Genomic DNA, 26,899 nt, shown 5'->3' with positions numbered 1-26,899 from the left:
AGACACATGCAAATTAAGCCTCCGAATCGATAATATCGCTTATCTTGATCAGGATATTTGGCCGTTGACACACTGTAACTACCAGGTGAGCCGCGTATCGACATCTGAGTTCAGGTATACCATGTCTCTTTGTCATTTGGTCCCGATGAATTACCAATAAAATGCTAAATAAAATACAATTTACCCGATTCTGTGCACATAAGCTACGTTGAGTAGTTAGTAATATAAAGATGACATGTTGCATCTCTGTTATCGGTGAGCGGATGACTTCTTACCTTGTTGGTTTATTTCAATAAAAACTATATAATCACGAGGATAACGCTTCCTGGCAAACTACAGCAAACCAAATCACTGTTAAGTTCAGTGCAGTGTTTATATCTTATGCTCAGCTATTTGCATATTGCGGAAGGCGAAAATGTACTCTAATGTTGCAGTATAGTTTTTTTTGCCAGTCCGTTCCAAATTGACGCTGTACTATAGCTGATACAGCGACATACCGATTGACAATAAATTTGCTTTAAGCAAAAGGACAGATTTGAGGTCTTTAGCTGGCTTCAATCAGCTAAAAATTGTGCATGCCATTTTATTTGTGTGCATGTATCTTATTTTTATCAGGTAAATAGACAATCAGTACTTTCTAATCAGTGCGCTCAGAGTGAAGTTTCGCATCGTTTCACCTCGTACCTCGGCTTGCCTCAGCATTTTAGATCAGAATCTAATCTGTGTTTGTTTAATAAAACATTTCCTGCTGATGACGAAATAGCATCGCTCCGCATTTTTTTTTTTATGACAAATGGATTAATATAGTGTAATAATAGTGTCATTATTTTAATCTACGGCTTGCACAGAACCGATATATGTAGTTGCTATTGCTTCCGCTGCTGTTGCACAGTATGACAATAACAATAATAATAGTTATATCAATTACGTACGCTAATTCTATTTAAGTCGGCCCTTCCCTATTACCACCGTCCACCCTTTTCGAATGATTCTGAAATTATTGACTCTTGAAATAGACAATAACAAGTTATCTAGAAAAGATCGTAGCGATCGTGGCTGTAGTTGTTGCTGCCATGGAAGGATCCCAGCTGCAATGAAATCGCAGGCCGCCATAACACTTGATGATATTGTGCTCTAGTAGAAGTCACAGCTGCTGCTGCTGCTGCTGCTGCGGCTGTTCGACGAGCTGCGGCAAATACAGAAGCAGCAGAAGACTATAGTACAACTTCACCATTTCGACGACTAGTGTGGCACCCAGGCCTGTCTGCGGGTGTGTATGTTTTAAACAACAAAATGATGTCGGTATTCGAGCGAAGGCGTCACGTTAGAATATCCGCATTTCGTCGCGCTGCTCCTGCTTGCTTCTGATGTTCACGTTTCTGTTACTGCTAACGCCAGTGAACAGTTCATTCGTAAGTCGCATCCAGCAATAACGGCAACAGCAGTATGCAGCAAAAAAACTGTATGAATATGTAGCCACGTTCATACTGACGTTGGCCGACTACTATGTACTACACTGATAACACGTTCGATTGCTGCTGCGCTGTGCACGACCTCAAAGCGTGCGCCCTTGTGAACGGCTCCATCCGCTCGGAGCAGGCCAAGTTCAGTGTCAAAGCTCACTTCATTATAGTGCCACTATATATATATATATGTATATGTAACCCTGGTATATATATACAAATATACATCATAGTCGTGGTGCTAGCGGCAGCAGTAATAATGTAAATGTAATAAATGGCGTCAGGCGGTGGCAGCGGTCGCGACGGAGGCTGGCCCCGCTATCGAAGGCCACCGGAGCCGCAATCATCAGGATGATGATGGTCGTCTGCGACTATAGCGACGGTCACAGACGGACAGACAGATGTACGGTGCCCGTAATGGACCTTTTCGTAGTGATGGCGCTGATGCTGGTTGGTAGTGCAATAACAATAGCTAGACGCAATACGGTTGATTCACTGTATCATTGCAGGTGTCGACGTGTATACATATGTATACGAAGCCAAAAATCCGTAACATTTTATCAGCCTGCACTGGGTCCATTTATTAAATAGTGACTGGGTTAATTACAAATCAGAACGAAAAGCTGATGTAGAGTCAATCATGCTGATCATCTTAGAGATGTACAACATCATCATAAGAGATGTCTATACATACGGATGCACTAACAGGTACGTCGACGTGGGAGTAGAGGACATTTCAATGCTGTTTTCCTACGAATCGTTTACGCTCACGCCACTTTATCGTCACGGCTCTACAAGTGAGCCTTATTGGGTCGCCCATTACTATCGTGCAAATGGCGTAACGGCCCCAGAACTGAGCCAGCATTATCACTTTAGTGGCCAGAGTCCCGATTTTGTTGTTGTTGTTGTTGTTGTTGTCTGTGCAGTTATCGCCAATAGTCGAGGTTACCATAAGGTCATTAACTATGGCGAACTAATGCGGCGGATCAACAACAACAGCAACTGATCCGAACGTTCATATAATAGCGGCAATGGAAGCTCATACGCTCACTTTGTCACTTGCTCATTAAACTAACGAATAATTAATGGTTTCTGAGCTGTAACGTGGCATCTCGCTGGCTAGCGGAAAGTTGAATAGTTCGCAAAGCTGACAACAACAACAACAACAACAACAACAACTGAAGTGGTTCATGGATGGCACAAGCAGTAATGCAAGCGTCATCGCCCTTTAAGCGATGCCACCAAGTTGTAAGTCGTCGGTTGCAATGTGTGTTATGCCATCATCCACTACGCACAATCCAACTTTTTATCAGCTAACCAATCAAATCAAGACACAGCGTTCGCTGTCATAAGTACCTTTGGCTAATTTGCTCTCTCAATTCTAATGAAGCCTACATCATTGTCAATAACAGAATTGGGAAGGCGAGATCGTCCGCCCTTCGCTGAGTCAAAAGGAACAATAGGGGCCGCAGTACGCTGACGGGACATAACACTGAATGCTGCGGGTCAGTGTTGCCACGATCTAAGGTACTATTTAACTTTTCATGGTATGACGGCCAGGGTCTAATGGCCGCGCATAGTACGGAGAGAAGAGAAAGTGCATTCGAAATGCGAAAAAACCTGAGATATGACCCCTAGCCGCAGTAACATCGCTGGCCTGAACCCAACAATGGTATAGTCACAATAGTTGCTTCTATTTATATATGTATACTTACATAGTAGCAAATGGTATTTATATACAGCGTGACAAGAGAGAGCGAGAGACGACAGAGATACTTATGGCATCAGCAGTCATCACCAGAAGATATTCTAATTGAATGAACCAGTCCACGTTGTTGATTAGGAACAACGAAGCCGGCAGAAACCAGACCGATGAGTAGCAAGAGTAACAGAAGAAAAGCAGAAGCTGCTGATGACTTTGGTAGCGAATAATAATTGCTTGGAGAACGTGAAAGACAAGGCCGAGGCCATACGACAGATAGCAGTTATAGTCTACTGTAAACCGTATTAAGCAACGAGCCAAAAGGAGTCGACAAAGAAAAGTTCAATTTTTTGCCGAATATTTGTGTACGCAGCAGGCGAGTAAGTAGCTCCGGCCGACTGCGGAAAGAGATCGGACTGATTAGCTTTTGCATACGCCTTGCATTGACTCATCATTCATTCAAATTAGACGGTGCGGTATTCCATGAAAAACAGTAACGGTAACCATATGAAATATTGTCACTGACAGCTATAATAATGTAAACAATCGAGCTAATGATCACAACAATTGAATGTTTATTCAACGGGAGTGATTTTTACGATAAAATAACTAAACAGAGATAATATTTCACAAGACGGTAATTTTAAAGCGTAGTTGAAATTCTGCCTGATCTTAGATTACGATTCTGACCTTAAATACAGTAATCTTTCGAAAACGAAATCTGGAGCGTTCAATTGAATACGGTCGGCACCTTATTAACTATGCATTGTCATATAGGCTAAAGTACGTATTTAGCTTATATGATATAGCAGAACACAGTACAGATGGCAAGCGATAGTACGTGTAAATAGAAACTAAATAGATAGAAACAATATTTACATAGATGTTCTTACATGGACCTTCGCAAAAGCTGCAAAGGCCGATGTCTGTGTTAGGTGTGATTGTTTACGGTCTGTAAACTCATAATAATTATATCTTGAGCAGTTAAGTGAAAAATGGAATATTGGCTACTATGTGTTGTTACTGTTTTATGCTCGACTAAACATACATACAAATGACAACTATCCGTTTATTGTTTCTTCTCTATTACTATTTCTACTGTTTGGTTGTGTTTCATAGTTGGGAGTAAGTGAAAATTGGTGGTGTTTTCGTTGAAGCTTTTTTATTGCCCAATGAATAATTTGACCGTCTAAACGATTCGTGTCCAGGTATTTGAAACAATGAATACAATCAACCACCGTTATTTTGTTAAAACTGTTGCTTTCTCTTGATCTTATAACAAGGATAGTGAACTTGATTGTTTAATAAAATGTGCTAATGTACAATGAAACATGTGCTTTGCTAGTACACACAAACATAACATGTGATTATAATTAGAAGTGATGCTAATAGTATTCTAGAATAGTTTTAGAGGCTTTGAGGGCAAAGCAACAACGATTGCATCTTTTTGCTAAGGTTAGCGACGAGGGTGGCGTTGCTGCATGTGCAAGCCATCATTCAAGATTCATTTGATGATTTCTAGGCAACGAATGTTAAAGTGAACAAGAAGCAAAAACAAACTCTCTTAACCAAAATCAACGACCAGTGGAGTTATGGACCAATTTCAATCTTGCATCGGGCCTTGACGCAGCGTCTTCGTATTAAGGTAAGCACAAGCATCGTGCCTGCTTGCCTCGTGTGACACATCCACATGTGGACTATGTGTGCAGCACTGCAGTTCTCAGAATAGAAATAGCTTACCCACAATCTATGACAGTCACGTAACTTGGTTTTGTTGTGTCTTAGCAATTTTCTCATTTTTATAGTGTCTTTCCCAACGGAAAGGTAGATATGAAAGTAGCTACTTAGGTATGCGATAATTCGTACGTAATAAGAAGTAATTCGTAAATGAATATGTAGGGAAGTTCTCACTGAATTCAGGAAAATTGCCCGAAATTATCCTTTTGTCACCTTCCAGAAGTAAAGGCATAGCCTACAAGTGATTGCTTCTCGCTCTCTTCCCCATAATGACGTTGCTTCCTTTTTAGATTGCTTTTCTTGGCTGCCTTTGTTTATAGATAATCTAAATATGTAACGTGTTCATATTCTTGGGGATGGAATTACCCTATGGTGGTAATGGAGGGTTCCTGTTGGCGTACCAAGTGACCGAAGCTCGGAATAAGCGTATTGTGCAGTTCGTAGAGATAATAAAACTGTATCGACAGATTACGGATAGACTTTTTAGCCTCAATTACTATGGCTAGCTAATTAATAGAAAAAATATGAATCATCATCATCATTATCATCTATGACACATTTATCGTACTAGTAAGGGCTTTTTTTTCTGGGTTCGGAACGGTTTTCGGCCGAACTCTTAGCGCGGCCGCTAGTCGAGCAAGGCAGCCGTCAAGCAACGTCAAATGCGCGTGCGTCCCTTGAAAACAGACTCACTCCATTTTACGATCACTACCAATCGTCATACATATATCAGGGATTATGACTGCGATTGGAACTGCTGCTGTTGGAATATTGGCCGTAGGTATTCCCCATTGTTGATTTCTCTGTCTGAGACTATCTGCTGCTTTCTGGCTGGTTAGTCATCCACTAAGCAACTGTATCGGTCTTCGGATTGGCCAACTGGCGGAAAGCCGACCGCGTAACGCACACGTGTCGCTCTGAAAATCTACCTATGGTCTACAATCTACAATTCATTGTCTTTTTAATCATGGCGTTTGACCCGCCTGTCCTGTTCGCTTGCTATCTATTATAAACCAGTTACTAAATGAGTAAGTTGCTAGTTCGTGGGGAAATTTTACGCTGCTGACGACTGTGATGATCATGAAGCTGATAATGGTGATAGCCATTGCGACCAACATGGCAGCAGGGTGCTAGTAATATGATATTGGCTGCCACGTTAGCGATAGTAGTAGCGGTTTTGGTGAAAGTTGTTGTGGATAGCGGTGGACGGCTGACCAGCAATAGGAGTTAGGCCTGCCACAGTTGTCACAAGCACCACCGCGACCGCCGCCGCTGCTGCTGTCTCTTTTCATGTGAGCGGACTGATGTTAGGAGCGCCACCGTACCGGTGAGCTCGTACGATTTGAAAGGACCCCGAGCATTGCGTACGCTATGCTCTTGAATTTGCTCCCTCTGTCAAGCACAAGCAGTAGTCGCAGCGGCAAGGGTGCACTCGCTCGGTAAAGTGATATTGCCGTATATTCTTTTGCACCGACTACGACGACAATGGCAAGCGATTGGAAGACGCTAACGGCAGCCTCATTAACAGCAGCGGCCCGCATAGTTATGTTGCTACTAGTATCGCCAAACGACCTCGCTGCTGCACCCTATACTCTCTGCCTTCGCTGCTTGCTGAGATTTTAGACTCGTTTGTAGCTTTCAAGTGCTCGTAGTCGCTGGTCAGTGGTCAACCTCTCCCCAGTAGTAAGCGTATTCAACCAGGCAACACAGGAGGCAAGCAACAGTGCGGTAGTGGCAAATAAAAAAGGTAGGTCTCCTTCTTCGCGCTGCTGCGCGGTAATGAACTGCCCTGTGTTACGCTAACGATTAATACTATAACAGCATACACACGCCGCACACAAGCCAAACATAGACGCGCTGTTACTTATATATACATATATGTATATACGGGGTAACACGTTTAAAGTGAGAATTTTCCTAATGGTTTGATTGTAAGGCCCTAGCTAGACAAAAAAAAAAAAAAAAAAAGATGACCATGTTTGTTCCAAACTGATTATCACTCGCTACGATTATATGCTCAGTCCAGTACTTGAACCACTCACTCAGAATATCCTGCCTTTCTCGAAAATAATTGTTCAATAGTTATCGTGCATCAAGTAGTATTGGTCGGTATGAAGTGTCACCCAATTATGCTACACCAAAAATTCCTGCAAAATTTAATTTTGCGCTAATAAAAGGGTTCTAAATATATTAGGGGCCAAAACTGCCAAAAAAAAAGTGTAGAAACGTATAAAATGCTTCAAAAGGACTGGTCATTAAAACTGATCTAGACTACCTAATTGGCAATGGATATTCTCTTCTCTAAAACCACTGTATGAAAAATCTTTGTGTATTACAAATTTGTCTTTTGATAAATTGCGAGGATCTTCCTTCAATCAGATAAACTGAGAGGAATTTCCTTCAGTTTTCTGAAAAAAACCGCATACAAACTAGCAATAATGCAGGCAGTCCATTAGGTAATAAAGGAAATTTGTAATTACAATGTGGGGTTCATACAGTCGAGTAAAAGCTGATTTTTCGGTTGAATTCCGAAAAACGATGCGCCGACAATTCATTATTTTGTTCTGAAAAGAACTAGCTTTCGTCCGGTACCAGGAGCAGTAGATGAATGCACGCTCGTCATGGCAAACAGTTTTTATATATATATATTTTTATATATATATATATATATATATATATATATATATATATAGATGCACCGAACGAGCGAGCGATGAATAAGCAAACAATGCAGGTCCTGTCGTGGCGCTCGGCAAAAAAGACAAGCACATCTAAACTATACTATCGTTATTGGTCTTCATAATTAATTACCATATTTGCGAGTGTAAATGTATCTTCGTAGCTGTGGTGTTCTCAAGTCAGTTCATAAAGAAACAGGACTGTTTGAGGAGTTTGATTATAAAGAGTACACATTTTTATAAAGCAACGATGTTGATAGATGTTAACAATGGGTAGTACAGGTTCATTGATGTTTCATGCGGCGGCATTTCAGGTGTGGGTGCGAAACCATACAACAGTTCGGAGTATTCTGATTGGATTCGTGGCAGCTTTCGACAAGCATTTAAATATAGCTTTGGTTGATGTTGATGAACTGGTACTGTTGCGCCCGGCAACGATAAAGTGCCCGACCCTCACTCCTCTCGAACAATTAACAAAGCTTGAAGTAAGTCACAATGAACAAGCATTTCTGACATCAGCAAATTTAGAAATCAGTAAACAAATTAGCTCAGATTGTAGTAGCACTAGTGTTAGCTCCGATTCAGGAAAGATAACCGGAACTTTGGCAACAACATCAGCAACAGATCTAGCCAGCATATTGCCTTGTGCAAATGCCGCCAACACTAACCAGGATAGCATTTGTGAAAACTCAGAGCGAAACGCCACCAAGGCCGTGGAAAGCAGTCCCGATACAGCATCTAAGTTAACAAAGCCGTCACAGAGGAAACGAAGGCTCCGCAACGAACTGCTTCAAACCAAAGATTTCCAACGATTCGTGCCACAACTCTTCATTCGAGGAGAGAATGTTGTTTTGGTAACATTTGCTGATGCAAATAGCACCAAAAACAAATCGGAGTCTTATACATCACTACAGTATGAACAAATGCTCTCATCGTCAGCCGTTTAAAAATCGTACAACTTTACTGTGCTGTATAGCAATGATGTGCAACCAACGTGCTGGGCGCGTAAGGGACGACGTGAAGGACGAACTCAGGTAAAGTGAGTCCACTAACTTTGACTTCGAAACTCCTCGCGGACATTGTAGCGTCTGCATACAGTGTGAATAATTTAGAAGCGTGAAAGATGTGTACGCGAATTATAATTCTGGTCTGTGTTTGCAACTTGGCTGTGCCATGCAATCAGCGGATCTATGTTCTTATTGGACTCGTTCACAACAACTGGATCATTCGTAGGAAACTTTTGGTTTTTTTTGAGTAGTAGAAAAAGCTGGACTATGAGAGATTTTATTCCTGAGTTCGCTATACCTTTGTATCAGCTAACTTCCCTAAACGCCACTGTCGCCAGCGCAGTGACGCGTTTTCGATAGCTTGCGATGATTACTAGTTTTGCAGAAAGAACAAAGGTAAAAAAAAAAAGGTAAACATGCGTAACGTGGTGTCTTCGTGACAATGGCAAAGTCTAACCATGGACACGAAGCTAACAACGTTATTTTCCTTCAAGCTTGGTCTGTTACAGTTTTTGCCCCTTATTTATTTGCTTTAGCCTCCTGTGGCTTGCATGGGTGTTGCACGTAAAAGTAACTGATTATAGCGTATAATCATAACAACTATTTGATCCTTTTTAGCTTCCCATTGTGCACGCACACAAGACAGCCAGTTGCCGTTTTTCAAGCCAATGATGGCTAGGTTACCGCTGTCCCCAAACGTCCTTGGACCGGCGTTCGCAACGATGATACCACTAAGCGTTTGTTGTAATGTCATTCGTCGTTGAATTGGGCTGTTTGAGAGGCAAGACTATGCGGTCGCCGTAACTATGCCTTAGGCGCTATTAAAGTGTACTGTTACAACAGACGGCGGCGTCAAACGCAGCGATCTGAGTCCTGCTGGTTTATGTGTGTGTGTACGTGTCGACCATAGTCTGACTGACTGACTGACTGCACGCCATCGGCGCCCCATGACCCCTAAGGGCAAACAGCCGAGTACAGTGCTCTCGCAAGCCAGGCCGTTGGCTCCAATCATGATGAACGATGCTGAAGGTATACACACGAATTCACACACGTACCGATAGCCATAAACACAGGTCGCGCCAAGTGCCATAACTACAAGCGTAGTCACAAACGTCAAGCAGACTCATGCGCTTGGTTCCACCAATACGTTGTCGTCCTTGCTAGCGCTTTTAGCTCAACTCCTCCGTTCAATTGGAGAAACGGAAACGATGCTGTATGAGTAGAGTTCGCGTTGGAACAGCCATGACGAGCGCAAGACCTTGCTCTTGAACCATCGTTTCTCCAGTGGGTGATATGGCATTCGCGTTTGCTCTAGGCTCGCGGCTTGCGCTCATAATCGTCTGCTAGCCTGTCGACACTCGTTTGACTGGCAACAAAAACAGTCCCATTGTTGCTGTTATTAACATTGTAATCCATCGTAGTAATAAGCCGTAGGAGTAGGAGCAGCGACTGTATCATCGCCTCGAATTGTGTGTCGTGGTATTTTAATGCTTTTTTTTTCCTGTTAGCCAGGCAGTAAAAATGTATGGTTATCATTGTAATAGAGTGAACCAAGCTAAAATAGATGTTTCGTTTTTCTTTGAAGAAGACTACAGTCAATGACAAATGTGTAATGGTAATTAAAAGTTCTTCCTGTTCTATCTATAAGTTTTAACGAGTAGCGAAATTTAATGATATTTAACTGACAGCTTTCATTGACGTGAATATTACATTGCGATGGCTTAATTTGTGAAGATTAATTTGATATTAGGTACGTTCTACAAACTTTGCGAAATTGTTTAGGCCCAGCTTGATGTATCTTGCGAATTGCCGACGGTTGAAATTGGAACGAGCTGCTTTTTCATTCACTTCATAATTAATAAAAAGAAGTTATTCGTTATTTAAACGGTAGTGATTTCTTTCGTCGAATTACATGACTAGCTTTATTGAGGTGCGTAATAATTAAGCAATGTACATTTAGGCATTAACATGTGTCGTTAGGTTCAACTTCTAAGCTGAATAAGTGGAGGCAATACCTATTTGAACCCGAAAGTAAAAAATTTCTTTACATGCTGTGTAGTAGTGTTATAGTTCGGCTGAATAGACCATGCAGAACTTTACCAATAGTGCGATTAGAAGCGGGCGCGTTGCTTATGAGTCGACCTTGCCGTAACTTCTCCCCAAAGTCGCCCTGGTGCATAATACATCAGTTCTACGTAGACATACGGCTACTATTCTTACGATTCTCGGACTTCCGCTTATTTGTAGGCCGTTGCAAGAGCATCGATATCTTTGAAGAGGTAAAGCAATGGGGTGGCCCTTAGTTTTCGTTACCACAGGAAAATTTACTTCTGAAGTCGTCGCACATAGCGGTTTTTTTCATGAAGGGGCGCAGCGCGTCATCGCCATTTGCCAGCTAAACTTCATTAGTAATAGCTACAGAACCAGCAGTTCCGATCGTTTAGTAGCTATAGCTGATGACTGTAGCAGCATGACCTACACGTTAGTCGATGGAAATGTCATTCCATGGTTTTATTTTTTCTTTTGTCTAATGCTACTTTTCATAGTACTTCTATAGTATAGTAAGCTCCATAACGTTATTCGTGGTCGTTGTGTCACTGTGTGTAGCGCTATGCAGGCGACGACCACACGCGAATGAAAACACCTTTCTGTAATGCTGGTGGTGGTGGTGATGATTATAATTGATGATGATAGTTCTGTAGTCGCAATAATGCACCCATGGTATTTCCTAGCTATTGCCGCAGTGGCAGTATGCCTGCTGCTGGTGTTCTTGCCGCTACTGCTTCTGCTGCCGCATCTATAAGCAGAAATCTAACTGTCCATGGCAGAAACTGCTGCAACGAACTAACTGAAGGCAGTAAATGACTACATTGCTTGGCAATGGGCGGTATTGAAGGGGTAGCAGCAAACGCCAGTGTCCCCGGCCAAGACCAAGGTCTCCGCTTGAACTTCACCGAGGTCACGGCAAACGAACGACGTCGCAAAGCTACTGCTAAGCTAGGCTGTTTAGCTAAGCTAAATAGAAGTGAGTCGTAGACACAGTCCGGCCACAAAACAGCCAGTGCCGATGGGACCGGCTGTCATTGGACGGGAAAGGCTATAGGCTTCGAGCACATCACGGCCATACAGACAAACCGATACGCGGAACAGCGCGCAGCGGCCCTTGAGACGAATGAATGATACTATCAGCTGTAGAATGAAAAGCTGTACAGCAGTAAGAACAGCCCAGCAGCAGCGGCAGCACCAAATAGATGAAAACATATTCATCAACTCTCTATGAGATAGTTTCCCCAATACTTTTTTGATAAGTTACTTATTAATAGACTTACCGACGATATGATTGTGCTTATATATTCATGTTGATTTCTCCGACATGCGTATGTTGAAAAAAAAGAACACGATAGGAATGGGGGAGATAGGCTTGCAGGTAGCCAGTGAAAATCTAAGGTAAATCAACGATAAATATCTAGCTTTGAAAAAAACCTACACCACTATTTACAAATTTAATTATCTACAAGCAGATTGTGCCGCCCACGAAAAAGAGGGAAACTAAGCGATGACTTTATGATATATCATACCTTTCTAATTTTCGTAGTACATGATCTAACAGGTATCCAAAATAAGTTCAACAGGTCTAGCTTAGTCCAGTTTGTCTACTTATTGCAAATTAAAACTATAGTACATTTGCAACACTGATAGAATTAAAATGGTCCCTGCAGCGTTCGTTCTTGGTAGCGGTGTCCTTGATAATAGCAGTTGTCATTGTTCGTGAATCTTGAAGAAAAAATAGTTCATGTAATCCAAGGGGGCGCAGGGGGCGCAGTATGTCACGACACCATATCAATACACACACGCACGCACGTAAACACCTTACAACGACAAATTGACCGAACAACGCACGTCAAAGTTTGCAAAGTACAGATCGTTGAAACAGAACGGCAAATTAGAACACGTTTTTCTCACCGATTTCTGATTCAGGGACGGTGTAACCCATTGAGGGAGAAGGTGAAGGAGATTGGGTTGATAAACGAATCCAGCAATCAACATCAATCCACCATTCCTGTTAACTGGCCACTCGAAGATTGTTTTAGTCCATTTCAGTTCCTCCCGAAAGGAGAGGCCTGTTGTTATTTTCGAAACGCACTATCCTGTCGGTCCTCCTTTTAGTTTTCGTTTTCTCTACAGTGTAAATTGTTCCCTGTTTCTTTTAACTTTCATTGCCTTGTCCTTGTCTACGTTGTTACTACGCGATCAAGACGACGATAGGTGAGCGGACTGAACACCGTGTTAAATGCGACTGCGTTGCGTTCCACGCACGTTCCGTTCGCTGCTTCACGGCAAACTGTGGCACAACGCTGGCGTTAACAGCCGGCTCCCGCGTCGTCGCTCACTATGCCGTGCCATAGCGGGAGGGGAGAGGGCGGACGCGCGAAGGGCCGACTGACCCACTGAGTCGGCTGCTGCCACCATCATCACTACCGCCGCTGCCGCTGATACCGCTAATATGCAACTGCTGTTGCTGTTGCTGGTGCTGGTGTACCACTGGTACCAACCGTTGAAAACTATTCGTGCCGCTGCAGCTGATGCCGCGTCCATGCAATGCATTGATAAGAAAACCGAAGTCTGCTCCGGAGCAAGGCAAGCACCTACTATTGCAGATATTAGCCATTATGAAAATAGGAAGGCTGATACTGGTTTAACACTGCAAACAGCTAAACTATAATAGAACGATGGGCAACGTCAGCAAGCTCTGGTTTACTCATTTCTTATGACCACCACACGTTCTGTAAGTACGCAGTAGACTTGTGATTCTGCTCTGATTGAACGCAAGATCAAAGTACAACTATGTGACCGTTCCATTTGATTGATGATAAATATTGTAGTAGGATCAGGCGTGAAAGCAACAAGTCAAAAGGAATACGCTTGAATGGCTTCAGAAGAGCCCAATCTCAAAATCCTAAAACACTTGTGACCGTCGAGACACACCTGAAATAACCTATGATATCGTTTGCTGTTCTAATTATTTGCTAGTTGAGAAGACGCTAACTTTCCGCGTTTTCTGCAACGGCAACGTATATAACTTATTACCTCAATCGAGCGTTCTGCTCGATTCCATTGGGTGTGTATGAAAACATCACAACTTGTATACGCTGACGCCTCCGCATGGTTTTTATTAATACTGCTTAGCTCGTAGCGTTTATTGAGGTTGTCAGAAAGAAGCAAATACAGATTTTGGACAAGTTAACCGCGCTATAAAAACTAGATATTACTGTCAGCTAGCTTGAACAAGACATGATTTAATGCATTTGGTACAACGCAATCTAATTGCTATAGGAAGTCAATCTTCAAGTCTTGACTGTTGACTTTTTGCAACGTAATGCGTACGGCGTCGATGCAAAGACCGTTTCTGATCATGATGCTAATGGTTGTTGATGTAAATAACCAGGATACGTCGCACGTAGTCGAGACGACGGTATATAATAGGCTGAATTAGCTTTGATTCGACATCCGGTCGTGCCAAATCATCTGTACGTAATGCAAACAATTATAAGGCAAGAAAAGACGAGCCCAATCTCTACTGTGATTTCGTACAGCGCGCACCCAGCGCACAAACATCAGTTGTCCGTTCATTAGTTCGTCCGTCTGACTGGCTGTCGTTTTGTCTCTGCGTGAGACGGTCGCGACAACGGCGTGCCTGTTTATGTGTATTTGATTGGCCTAAATCAATTCCAGAATGGAAATGTACAATATATCATATCGGTGGACAAAAACATTACAAGTAATAAAAGTGCTTTCCAGCGATTGCTTACATATAACACGTATGCCTCTAGCTATCTATGTGTCGTGTTCCACTCGAGCGTTATTTTGGATCGACGGCTACAAACACACATACATGATAGTATAATAGTGTGTGTAATCTAGCTTATTGAAGGTAACAATAATGCGGTGTAGTCGTCACTGATGCATGATGACCGTCTGGGCTCACAAAACTAGAAATATATTGGGCCACCACTTCCTTAAGTCGTTACTGGTACGTTGCGAAAAGTGATCACAGGGGGCGCATGGTATATGTGTGTGTGTGTCCGCATCCGAAAGTATGTACTACGCATCTGCCTTAATGCCGAGTGCCTTGAGTACCCAAATGAAAATACGAAAAAAATAAGTAAAATACAAAAAAAAAGTATGTTTTATGCTTCCGTACCACCTCTTTAACTTGTCCCGTGTCCCAAGGAAGAGCGGAACAGATATTAAATTTGTGTCAAGCACATTTCAGTTTCAGATTCGTCCAACTATGGCTTGAATGGAATTAGGGCAAATCAAAAGAAACTAGCAATGGAGTGAGGGCAGTGGTGCGGACGCCAAATGTATTTTTAACTTTATTCGCTTTGTTTCGACTATCAGGCCAAGAAAGATAGGTGTTAGAACAAGCTGTTTGTCCGCTGTATGACCTTTTTCAGCATGAGCTACATGAGGTACAGAGGGGAGGCCTGGGCCTTACCCGTACGCAGCCCTCAAACAAAACGCAGGAATATAACAGCAGTGAGCGGCGATAGCTGTGGAGACCGACATACAAGAAGCAACACAGAAGAACAGCAAAAGCGCAAGCTCTACAAGGGGAAGCGCCTAAGATAGCTAAGCCGTCTGACTGATCATGTTCAGGAAGTAAGGCAATGGGCCTTTGTTGCAATGAAAAGACATTGTTTACGTTCGTCTTGCACACGTGCCTCCAAGCCGTGAGGTGCAAGAAAGCCGCTCTCCTGCCTTTGGACTAGGGAAACTCTTGGGATGGTTAGTATATATTTATTTGGGTGTCTGCCATAGAATTGGTTATGGTGTCGGCAATGTCGTAGTGGCGTTCAGGCGTGTGTCTGTGCATGGAGCGTGTTCACTCCCAGAAAGGCCGGCTGCCTGTACCCTTTCCCAAGCAACCTACTTGTAAGAGCATCGCCTTCTAGCGTTTTTCCATCGCTTCTCCCACCTAGATTGGACCTCGTTTTGTATACTCGGATCTAAGTTCGGTTGCTAGCCGACTGGCACGAAGGCTCGTTCATTCGCCTATCGTCGTTTCGTTCTGCTACAGCGTGTGCCTACCAACTACATTTTGCTTGTCATCTCCTTCTCCTTTTCTTCACCGTTGCTGCTGCTGCTGTTGCCCCCATCTAATATGTATCGCCACGTTTTGTTCGTTCCGTCAGCCACCGTTGCCGCCTCTCTAGTTGAAAGACAGAACCCCGGAGGTGTCCTGGCTGAAGCGAATGAAGTGGGTAAGTGCTTGGATCAAACAGCTATGAGCTTTATTCAACAGCTCCGCTCGAGATAGCCTCCATTCGCAGAACGCAAACAGTGGCTGAAACAAGATGTAAATTACTACATTATTTCTCCAACAACCCTCGATATTATCCTATTTATTCCCATTAGCCTCGAAAAATCAATATAATAGAGCGTTTTGGCTTGAATCTGCTACGAGACGAAATTTACGACGACAACAGAAAACGCGGAAGAGTATGGGTGTATAAATTGAGACCGAACACGATCAAAGAGCCGTGGCATTAGAAGAAACTAGACTAATGTCGGAAAAAAGGCTGCTGTGAATAGAACTACGAGACTATTAATAGGGCATTAAGATTTTACATGAAAACGACTACATTCAGCACATTCATGCACATGTCGGATCCAGATGGGATTATCCGATCCCTAGTTTTTTTTTTTAACTGATCTTCAAGTATTTGTTTCTGGAGTGCAGTAATAAAACCGATAAATAATCTCTGAAGCTGTTACGTGGGTGCTCACAGAAATAATACACGGAAAGCTTGCTTTGTCCTTGACCAGAAGAAACTTTTGGATTAGAGCCACTTCAGCATAGTGATTAACATAGCTTAGTGTCTTGCCGACTGCATATTGTGTGGAACTTTTCACTGCTAGCTAAGTTCATATAACGATATACACATATTATTCGAAAAATTCGATTAGAATGTAGAGAACAGTAAACAAGATAGACAGAGTAGCACAACAAAAAAATGTATATAGTTGTAGCATTTTTTCGGCACCTAATCACAGCACTATACCACTATGTATGTTTCTGCAAGAGCATAATTAGATTACTAAGTTAAGGAAATGCCTAGGTCGCTTTTTTGCTTGCCTCTAGTTTTACAAACAAACTCATTTAAGTTCTGATGTAGATGAGCCTTCAAATTTCACGCCTGATTCGGCAACTAAAAATTATTTTTAAAAAAGTCGGCTCCTTCCATAATAAAACGAGGTTTGACCATTTCTGCTTGCGCACTTAGACCACCTACAACTCTCTAACTTACCAAATTACCGCTATACTACGACAGACACCTCATCGAGAGCCTAGAGTTGCCGTTTAGTTCAATGACGCTTGCCTTCTTTGGCAGCCGATTCCCGTTTTAGCTGTGTCGAGATTTTCTTCACCCTATATATTGTTCTCGTCGATGTGTATATATGTGTGTGAAATAATACAATGTTGAGAGGGAACCTCATGAGATGAAATCTCGTTTATCGAAACGCCATCTTCCGCTGTTGCTAACATCTGCCGTTAGCGAATTGACCAAAGTCACTTGCGACGCTTCCTGGCAATCGATAGAATTAGTGAACACGGCGAGTTTCTGGAAATACAAGAACAGCAGCAGTTACAACCCGTCTCATAACAGCTGGCGTATTGGCAGGAACAGAAATACTATCAGGACATCACCAAAAATTACACAGGACAGATTCGGAGGCAATAGGTCTCTTCTCCAATCCGCCCCCGTCGAAAGGTCGAAGGTCTTGTTCAGCGCGCTAACGAAGTCGCCGTCCAAAGTCGTCAGGCTGCCACACATCAATAATATAATATTATCTGAACTTCTCAAGGTTGCAGCTCAGCAAACGAAGCAATGGAACGATCACACGAGCATTATAGGAACATACATACCCATACTATAGGTGATACTTCGTCTTCGCGCATTATACTGCACTATTTCGGTAGTTTGTTCCACTATGTACCATAATTATCTAGTTGTATGCGCTTGTATTATGTATGCATTCCTGTGTAGTCCAGGTGTAGACACGTGTGTACGTACTTAACTATGGATAATAAGAAGAAAAACATTTTGTTACATTACGTAGCGTCAACGTCGTCGAACAGACGCCGTATTTTATCACGACATCGTGCTTCTAGCTATTGTTGTTGGCAATCGCCGATAACCGGAACAGCGCAAAAACAGTGACAGCGATGGCATCAGTGACTAAATTAAGAAACAATTCTGTTAACTTTCCTTCACACAGGTCCAGATAGATGAAGATGGGTCATACCACAACCCAAATTGATGTCTGTGATTCACTCGGCTGGCTGACTGACTTGATATATAGATGGAAGAGACCATCGCTCGATGGCGGTAGTGCGCTCACACCCACCGTCTTAGATGATGACGAACCCGAACGTCGAAGAGTAGTGCGCCTTAGTCGCTATTGGTCGTATGCCGTTTCTTATCCTCGCTAATGCGACTTCGTAAAGCTGCTGGTCGTTATAGATACTGTAATAGTGGAGGATGGAGTTTGCGAAATCGAATGCTTCACCCCCATATTTCTAAACGTTCAACTCGTGTTGAAATTGTACTTCTCTGCTGGAGCTTATGCGCGTCCGTTACACGAGTAGTTTGCTTCTAGTTTGCTGGTGGGAAAATGCCTATACAGCATTTGATCTTGTCCGGGGGTTTTGCTTTAATCCCCCCACCAACTCCAGTGCATGCTAAGGCATTAAAGTTAACGTTCTCTGTTGCACTTGAGAATGCACTTCATCAACAGGCAACTAAACACTAAATATAGCTTTAATATGCAGTGGATAAATTTCATAGAAGCGAAAACTGCTTGAGGGTAAATTCACTTTTTGCATCACTGCTATCATACTAACCAGCATTTAGTAAGTATGGTGGTTCGATTGTATAGATCTGAGACACCGAGAAAAGACAGCCGAGCCAATGTTAAGTCAAAATACTTTGAATCTCCGTTTCATTCACTGAAGATGCCTGTTTGTGCCACTTTCAGTGTGGAATGGCTTACTATTTTTTTAGCGTTGTTGGACACGCGGGTTTCCCTGATCCCCCAGAAATTGATTTGAGGAATTGTTTTGACCCAGATAACACTGTTACTGCTACTGCCACCGTTGTTGTTAGTCCGATGTCAGGGCGTTTCTCAAGACAGTGTACTTCTCTGGCAACGGACAACGTTGTAGAAGAACCGTAGAGACATCACCACTTGTAAAGGTAAGAGGGGAACTAAATAATAATAGCGGCGGCCTTTCAAAGGTTGCCTAGTCACTTGCGGTCATTTACTAACTGAAAAGGGACACACATCCTAACAACAGTTACGCAATACATGTTATCGATGTCCAAAGGCATCGATGGGTGAGTTGGAGCATGGAGCGAACGTTCTACTACAACTGCGACTCCCGTTTCGCCCTTGAGCTGAAAATATGCCGGTCCGCTTGAAAACTCTATTATAGAAGTACGTATAGTCAGTCCCTAGCGCAGTGTCAGCCTCTCTGCAGAGATGATAAGGAAAACATTGAATAGTAGGATGTTATTATCCATATGCGTAACAAGATAGATCCTAAGGTAAGGTTTTGATATTCGACCCGCGAATGTTACTACCCAAATCGACCCTCTAATAGCCCATCGTTAGCTTTCTTATATGGGCGTCGGAAGTTAACACGCTGTATTCTTCCCTCATCATGACGCGCCGCTACAAGCCAGTGTCTTTCAACATTTTCTAATTTTTATCGGCGTAGCCTTTGATAGCAGCGGACCTCTGCATTGCTCCGGTTCATGCGAAGAAGCTCATCATCGACGATGCGGTGACAGTGGTGGGTAGCTCTACTGCTATAAAAGCAAAAAAATTAACATTTACAATAAAGTATATCAGTAAACGACAAAGAAGAAGAGGACAGAGGAAACAGGCCGTCCAATCAACAGTTTAATGTGAAATTATCATAAAAACGCTGGGAAACAAGAAATAAATATTAACGAAAGTAGCAATACATGATGCTAACGACAGTGATCGTGATAATCGATTAAAAAACTGGATTAATATGTAGGAACGTACGCGTACACGCATGTACGGCCTTGCACATAATTTTCAGTGTAACTTTAGATAAAGAAATATGCTCTTTTTTCAGAGCACATTTTAGAATCTCAGAAGTTTTCCTGAATCTGATTTATCACTATAAAGTTGACTGTGATCCCGTTCAAGTGAAGTAATAAGATCACGATGAAGTTGAGATGTAACAGGAAGTTAATCGCGGCTTAGAAGAAACTGAGCGCGCTCGATCGATATTTATTGCGTAATGCTGCCAATCGTACCATTCTCATTATCTAATACAAGCTCTAATTAAGTTCGAGCAGAAAATTGTGTCCCTACAATGGCACAATGATATCTCAATTATAAATTGTTCACAGATATTTTGTCTACTTCCTTAAATTGTCTTAATCATAATAACAATAATATTAAAAATAAACAACATCATACGATAAGCGGTTTTCGACGTTTGTGTTTGCAGTTTTTAGTGATATCTATAATTACGGAGTTACGATCCAGAGTATTTTGTCCTATGTAAAGTGACTATAAGAGAGACTGATTTTCGAGTCAGCCGCTAGTAGATTTATATTAATGGCTTAAAACTGCATATGTAGCCAGTGGTAAACGTAACAAAGACATACTTGATTACTGAGATTATACACTGCACGTTAGATTGGAGAATCGACAGTCCACGTCTTCTATCCATGCCACAAAATATGTGACCCAATTTTCGCCGACGCGCGATACGCATATATCGGCTGCTCAAACGTGCATGCCTTATCTTATAGTTGTATGAATATGTTTAAAGTTCCGAAATTTTGACGTATCCTCAAGTTCCGATAAGAAACGACGTTTTCGTCAGACAAAAACCGTTGGGTTCGGTTAAGATGAACGCCTTCACTTTCATGCTACTGCCTACGCGTCAAAATAGGAATGTTAGGATCGATTCTAGGCCAAAGTTAGTTCTCTTTCTAAATAACGCAAAAACCAAAATGTAGCTATCGAAGTGAACCAACGCAAATGTAGTACAACGCTTATAAAGTTCTCTGCAAAAACCAGCTTAGTAAAATAAAATCGAAATGTATTTCGGTGTATGACTAGTCTATCTCTATGTACGTTCGCGTTTTCATGGTTTCAGTAACTGTTTCATATATTAGAACGCTTCAGAGTAAAGCAAGAGTTTGTTCCTTACCCGATGTATTTAAACTGTTATCACGATGAACCCTTTTCGATAATGAGCCACACAGGTAAAATAAAAGTACCAATAAAAGCATAAATAAGTTGCCATTAGAAAAAGAGTCATAGACATAGTTTTATATTAGATAAATAAACGAATACGGTACTTTACTCGTGTCGCTGCTGTCGCCATGCCCATTTGCATCAGGAACGTAGCACACAGGCACGACTTTTATTCTAGATGAAATAACGGAAAGGTCCTTTTAACCACTATAAGATATTGTGATGCTCGCTGCTTTCCAGGCGGCTACGGCTTTTATGTCTTCTCTCCTCACACGATGAATTCCTCATTATTGGTCAATAGCGACGTACATCAGCCACAAAGCAGCAGGACAATCACCTATCTAAATATCCTTTCTTCCTGTCCCGTCCAGATCCGGGACTCACAGATATCTTTTTTCCGTGGCGGCATTACCTCTGACCTCTTGGCCGACTTAGGCTTTCTGTGCTCATGCGTTGCGTGACACCCTGCTCAAATCGTCAGTGTTGTTGATTTGATTTGACTAGGCTAGCGTTCATCTTTGTGCTTTATTTCATACTTTTAATTAAAACTAAAAGCATATTGGTCCGGCACAGCCTTTTATGATTTGCAATGAAAAACAAGATTTTTTGAGGACGTCTTTTTTGAAAATATTCTGCCCTAGAATAAGCAATAGGCCGAACCGTTGTTATTACTCAAGCCGCTGCCCTTTACGTACATGAGTTGTCTATAAGTCAGAATATTTGATACACAATTATTATTGAGGACTAAAAGTAAATGGCTTTTCCGCCACACAGGCTTCCCGATAAGATCCCGAAAGAGTTCACGAAGGCATCCCGAAAGAGATTTTAGCTGAATTTTGTTCTCTTACCAATCTTATCCTTGTCTCAACTATCGTTGGTAGGGATTTAGTTTTGTGCCCTCTTTCGGTGCCTACTATCTTCGGCAAACTAACCTATCTACCTACTATAACTGCTACTATGACAAGTATTACGATTAGTAGTCTTTCACTTGAAGATCAGATTCCCTGAACATTTGTTTTCAGCTACCAGATCGACGTTTGCTACCGTGCCAGTCCTAGTGCTTTACGCCGTCGTCCGCTATTACGTGCGCGGTTTTGCGCCTGCTACTATTGACTTGGCGGTGTGGTACTAGTCAGCTCTGTGTTCACTCAGCGCCGGGCGTGCATGAAACAAGCCTTCATCTAGTCCACCATAGATGTTGCTAGCTCAGTCAGTCATCAGACCATGCGTGGTGGAGTCATGATTACGTCTTCCTTGTCGTCTTCTTCTTTTGGTATGTACTGTAGCTTCTGTTGTTAAACTTTAACTATCGGAGTAGCGATAAGAGCCGTTGCAGCAGAAAGAAAGCGAAAAAAGAAAGTGAATATAGAAGCAATTGCCGCGACGCTGACTGCAGCGGCGGTGGCAACAGCCGTCCCACATTACAATACTACATTGTGGCCACAGCAACCGAGGCAGGAAGAAAAGAAATCCCAACCTATCTTCGTCCTCAACTTCACCTTTAGCCTCATCAACGTACTTCATCTCTTGCCCCACCTTCCTTACTACCTCCTTAGCATTATGTTCAACGGTACTACTAGCAAACAATGTTATATACCCTTCAAAGTCTCTATGTACGGATTCTATGTTTCAATGTGATCAATGTTATGGGTGTGCGTCCATCATTTCGTGTGTAAACGTACGCATGTACGTTTTGCTCTAAACAGAATCTGTCATCATATTATTATTAGCATCTAGTCTATCCGTAGCAGCATAGGCGTCACTTTTGTATGGCCGCTAGTGAAGTGTAGGGGGTTTTGGGGGAAGCATGACTTAACAGTGAAAGCAAACACAGGGGGAAAGAAACACAGGAAGAAAGAAACACAGAGAAAGCGAGTGAGCGAGGGAGCGAACATATGAATGAATTACTGAACAATTACTGGCCTCGGATTCGCTACGTTGCCGCCATACAAGCGCTAGAGCTGATTGCAATATATCTTGATTTTGGTGCCGTTACTGCCATTGTCGCTAGCCGCGAAAAAAGTCTGGCGCGCGGAAGGGAAACTGGTTTCATCTAAACAAGTTACGTATTTGCGTAGCGATTTAACTTGCGGAGAACAAAAAGGAGTAACAAACATCCGCCGAAACATATTGTTTACCTAACGCAGTTGTAATTAAGCATGAAGACATGCTTGTAAGAAAACGTAAGCGTTAGCCATTCCACTGAATCCAGATCTGTGTTTTCGCTTCTCTGGTACCTTATTTAGGTAATGGATAAAAATGTAGCTAGATTATGTCCATTACAAACTTCGAACGTATAAGAGTTGATTCGTTGTTCAAGCGTAAATCTATAGTCTATTTACACCGCCATATTGAGGCAGAAGTCACCATAGGTATCATTAACTAGTACGGACAATACTGATACATTAACAATAGCTGGAACTATATTTTCAAGCATTATATTTACGTTGAACCATATGGAAATGACGAACAGAAGACAAAGAAGAATTTCAAAGCTTTAAGCCTATCCTTCACATATACGCTATTGCCGTAGAGTTGACTGTAGACAGACTAGAAAAACATGTTTGCGTTCAATGCTTTGATATTTTCTTTTTGCACACCTATATAACAGACATATTTTGTTACTTAGAAAGTCGACGTTTAACTTTACGTTCGTGCCATCGGACGATTTTCGAGTGCATCACAGATATGTTCATCAGGTAAGACCAAGTGTAAAAAATCTATCGGGATAAAATTTGTAGATGCATTGCACGGGGCATCATCGTCGGTAGCAGCAGTGCCATTAATAGTAGCAGCGTCAAACCTGAACGTTTCCGAAACCGCAAGTTTACGTTGATAACGTTAGGAAAATTTGGTTGAGTTCAGCCAGCCGAAAAGAGTTGTACCAAATTATCTTTAGTTTAATGCCTACTAAACCAGTTTAATGCTTATTCCGAAGCATTGTTCAGTTGGCAAAACAGGCACTCTTCAAATACGGAACGGCGGTTAATATTAAGGAATGACGTCAAGTGGATTTCAAGCGCAAAACTTAGGTCGAAACGGTATCACGGTTGCGGCATTTGCCAATGTCTTAGCAACATCGTGTCGTCCTCACGATCCTATACGAGAGACGTTTGTACTCTTCGCGAAGAACCTATTTAAGGTTGACATTTTCACCCTTGTCTTTTGTAAGCAAAATATACTTCCCTAATTAGCCATAAAAACGCGTTCAGCATATGCCGAACAACATTGAATACTTTAACAGGATGGAGCGTGAACTTTCTAAACGGCAACATGTGCTATAACAGCTTTTCTTTCTATCTCTACCTCTATTGAAAATAGAAGTTCTACAAAATATGGTAACCGATCAGAGGTTCACCTCTGCAGGATAGGCAATATTCCTCAAACTATTAAATTAAGGGACATATTCGTTTTTTTCACTTGAAGCCTTCCTACGATTTTGTCAAGCAATTGTTGATCCCAAATCACGCGGCCCTTATGCTTGCCAAGTATGCATGCGATAGGGGCGCTGTTCTGGGCTCCTCTGATGCGGAATCCAACCGGGACAAATACTGCACCGATCAAAATGGCAGCATTTCTATCATTACTTCTGTTCTAGCTACCCCGGCAAAAATTTACTATTAACAAGCAAATAGGACAGGATAATTATACAGTTGCACATTATCTATTGACAATAATATTTGGGCAGTTTTTCAAGATGCTCTTCAGTGCGACGTAGTGATCACGTGACATGACGGTGCGCACCCCAACTGCGACTGGTAGACCGTTATCGGTCAGGGTTCGCACAAACCACAAAACCGAAGCTCCTGCTATTCGATATAGGGTCCATAATTTCCAAGTTCGTTCTACAAAGCGTCTATTTAACCTCTACTAGTAAGCGCACCGACACGGCCTTTCGCCTATTTCAAAGTCTGCTCACCTAGAAAACAAACAGGTAATGTGCTTTCTTTTTTTTTGTCGACGATAGAACTGATGGCGACGACTACATATGTGAGGCAGCGGCAATATTTGCACTGTAATAAACAATAGTTGGGTTCCACCGACGCTGCTGAGCAGGAACGTGGCGCAAGTGGTGAACGTCCTTGACTAACTCCACTGGAGAACAGCTCTTGAAAAGTCATTCGATTTATTCATTCAAGTGAGGGATGCTGTGCAAGAAATACAGCCATCATTACCACGTTCCTTAACCGCGAACGTCTTATATAACTAAGCTATCATTTTTGGTTTGATCAAACACTTCGCGTATCCTCTGGCATCACTGCTCATCATTAGGCAGGACGCGTCTGCTTAGAATGTCTGTGCCCTCGGACTTCTCCTTTTTGATAAAGTAAGTGTCATCTAATTTGAGTCATTGAATTACAGGTTCTCAACGTTAATGCAGGACACGAAGCGATACGACACGAGTTTTGCGCAAATAAAATCTTTAAGAGAGGACACTGAAGAGGTGCCTGGATGGTTTTGCGAGTTAACGAGAAGAAAAACTATAGGCCTATTCAATTTAGCGGAGACGACGCGTCACGATCCGCCTGGCGGAAGCGTAAACGAGTCGCTGGGAAATTGGAAATACGCAATAAGTACCACTTGCGTATGATTCGGATTACTGGAAACATGCACAGCCGTTGCTGGCGACATGCTCGACCCGGTTCTACATAGGTTCCCGAACAGGTTTAATTATCTTGTCGCAACCTTTTTTGTTTTTTTTATTGTTTATTATTTTGTTATTCTATTAGATGAAAATAGCGAATCGTAGGTGCTAGTTTCTTGTCTAAAGCTTTTAGTTTTCTGCTTGTTTATCTTATTGTTAACCGCTATCATTTCTGACCACTGATGGGATATTAGACCAGTTTTGCTATTGCCGCTATCCGAATATAGCTACACACTGCTTCGCCAACCTGTAGCATCGTCTGCCTGCCAGATGCGTTACCTATATTCGGAAAGGATAGCCATGTTGTCAGATGTATGTAGGTTAATATCGATGCATCAATGTGAATCTACCTGTAATTATCGGCCCAATATTGCGCTAATGTCATAATATCATCATTATTTATGTATGTAGGAAGGCGCGTTCTTCTTTATAAATTAAGAGCTGCTGATATTGCTAGCGTAAATTACTCTGAAGAAATTGGTAATTATTTCGAACAAGGAAGACATTGCCCATGATATTATTGGTCTACATTCATGTCGACAAAAATGATTTGAAGCAATGCCGCGGCCGCCGCCGCCGCCGCCGCCGCTACTAAAGCAGTCGTATGTCTCTAGATTTCTGCTCTAAAAATACGCAGTATACTGCTGGACTAAAACGGGATTTGTGCTTGTTACCAAAACGCATTCTCTTTGCTAATCAGTTCGTACTATCGTTCCAAACGTTACTAACACAAAAAAAAAGTTTCAGCATTAAAAAAAGCTCACCAGAACTTATAAAGTCTATCAAAACGTCTACCCGTGGTGGATCACAAGCCCGCTATACAATGAATATCATTATGATCCTATATGCACCCTTTGTTTGTAACGAATTGTTTAGATAATAATATTTACGTTTAGTGCGCCTACTATGTGGACATGTGCCTTTGTAATACAATATGGAAACAGATAGGTGGTACACTTTCTACGAATGACATTAGACGTACAAGTAAAAAACAATTCTAATCAGTGTATAAACAGTTGTTTGCCACACCCGATTTATCCAAAAACAAGAGTAGATATTGGATGACATTACCCAGTGATTCTTGCCATGTAACAGTAGATATTCCTTTAAGCGAGCGGAAAAATACATGGTTATGGCAGCATGGATAGGCATTAGTCTTTGTTGCGAAAAAATGGGTGAACGACGTCCTATTTATCACAGATTCTTGTCTAAGTTAGTGGTGTTATAACGAAACAAAGAGCTAGCTTACTCTCTTATCACGAAAGTCGGTGCATTGGCGGTAAATATACACCCCAATGTACAGACTTCAGTAATACGGCAGGCAGTTGCTGTACTGCATCAGTTGCGATTGGGGG

At 42.1% G+C, this 26,899-nt stretch overlaps 1 protein-coding gene across 6 annotated transcripts in view; it reads left to right on the top strand.

The window, feature by feature from the left end:
- Positions 1 to 26,689, top strand: part of LOC111249535 (U7 snRNA-associated Sm-like protein LSm11) — a 28,257-nt gene extending 1,568 nt beyond the window's left edge. The window contains exons 2-6 of one of the 6 annotated variants that reach the window (XM_086977409.1): positions 4,688 to 4,810; positions 7,895 to 8,065; positions 17,873 to 21,375; positions 21,922 to 22,172; positions 25,262 to 26,689. In XM_086977409.1, coding sequence (XP_086833535.1) covers positions 4,688 to 4,810; positions 7,895 to 8,065; positions 17,873 to 17,914 — 336 coding nt within the window. In that variant the 3' untranslated portion in view covers positions 17,915 to 21,375; positions 21,922 to 22,172; positions 25,262 to 26,689. Of the gene's footprint in view, positions 1 to 4,687; positions 4,811 to 7,894; positions 10,473 to 17,872; positions 21,376 to 21,921; positions 22,173 to 25,261 lie in introns of those variants that run through there. The other 5 variants (XM_086977408.1, XM_086977410.1, XM_086977407.1 and 2 more) reach the window with 5 other exon arrangements.
- Positions 26,690 to 26,899: the final 210 nt, after the last annotated feature.

The sequence above is a fragment of the Varroa destructor genome, unplaced genomic scaffold (assembly GCF_002443255.2).
Source record: "Varroa destructor unplaced genomic scaffold, Vdes_3.0 BEIS01000001.1, whole genome shotgun sequence".
Classification (NCBI taxonomy): Eukaryota; Metazoa; Arthropoda; class Arachnida; order Mesostigmata; family Varroidae; genus Varroa; species Varroa destructor.
This window is presented reverse-complemented; position numbering and strand designations above follow the sequence as displayed.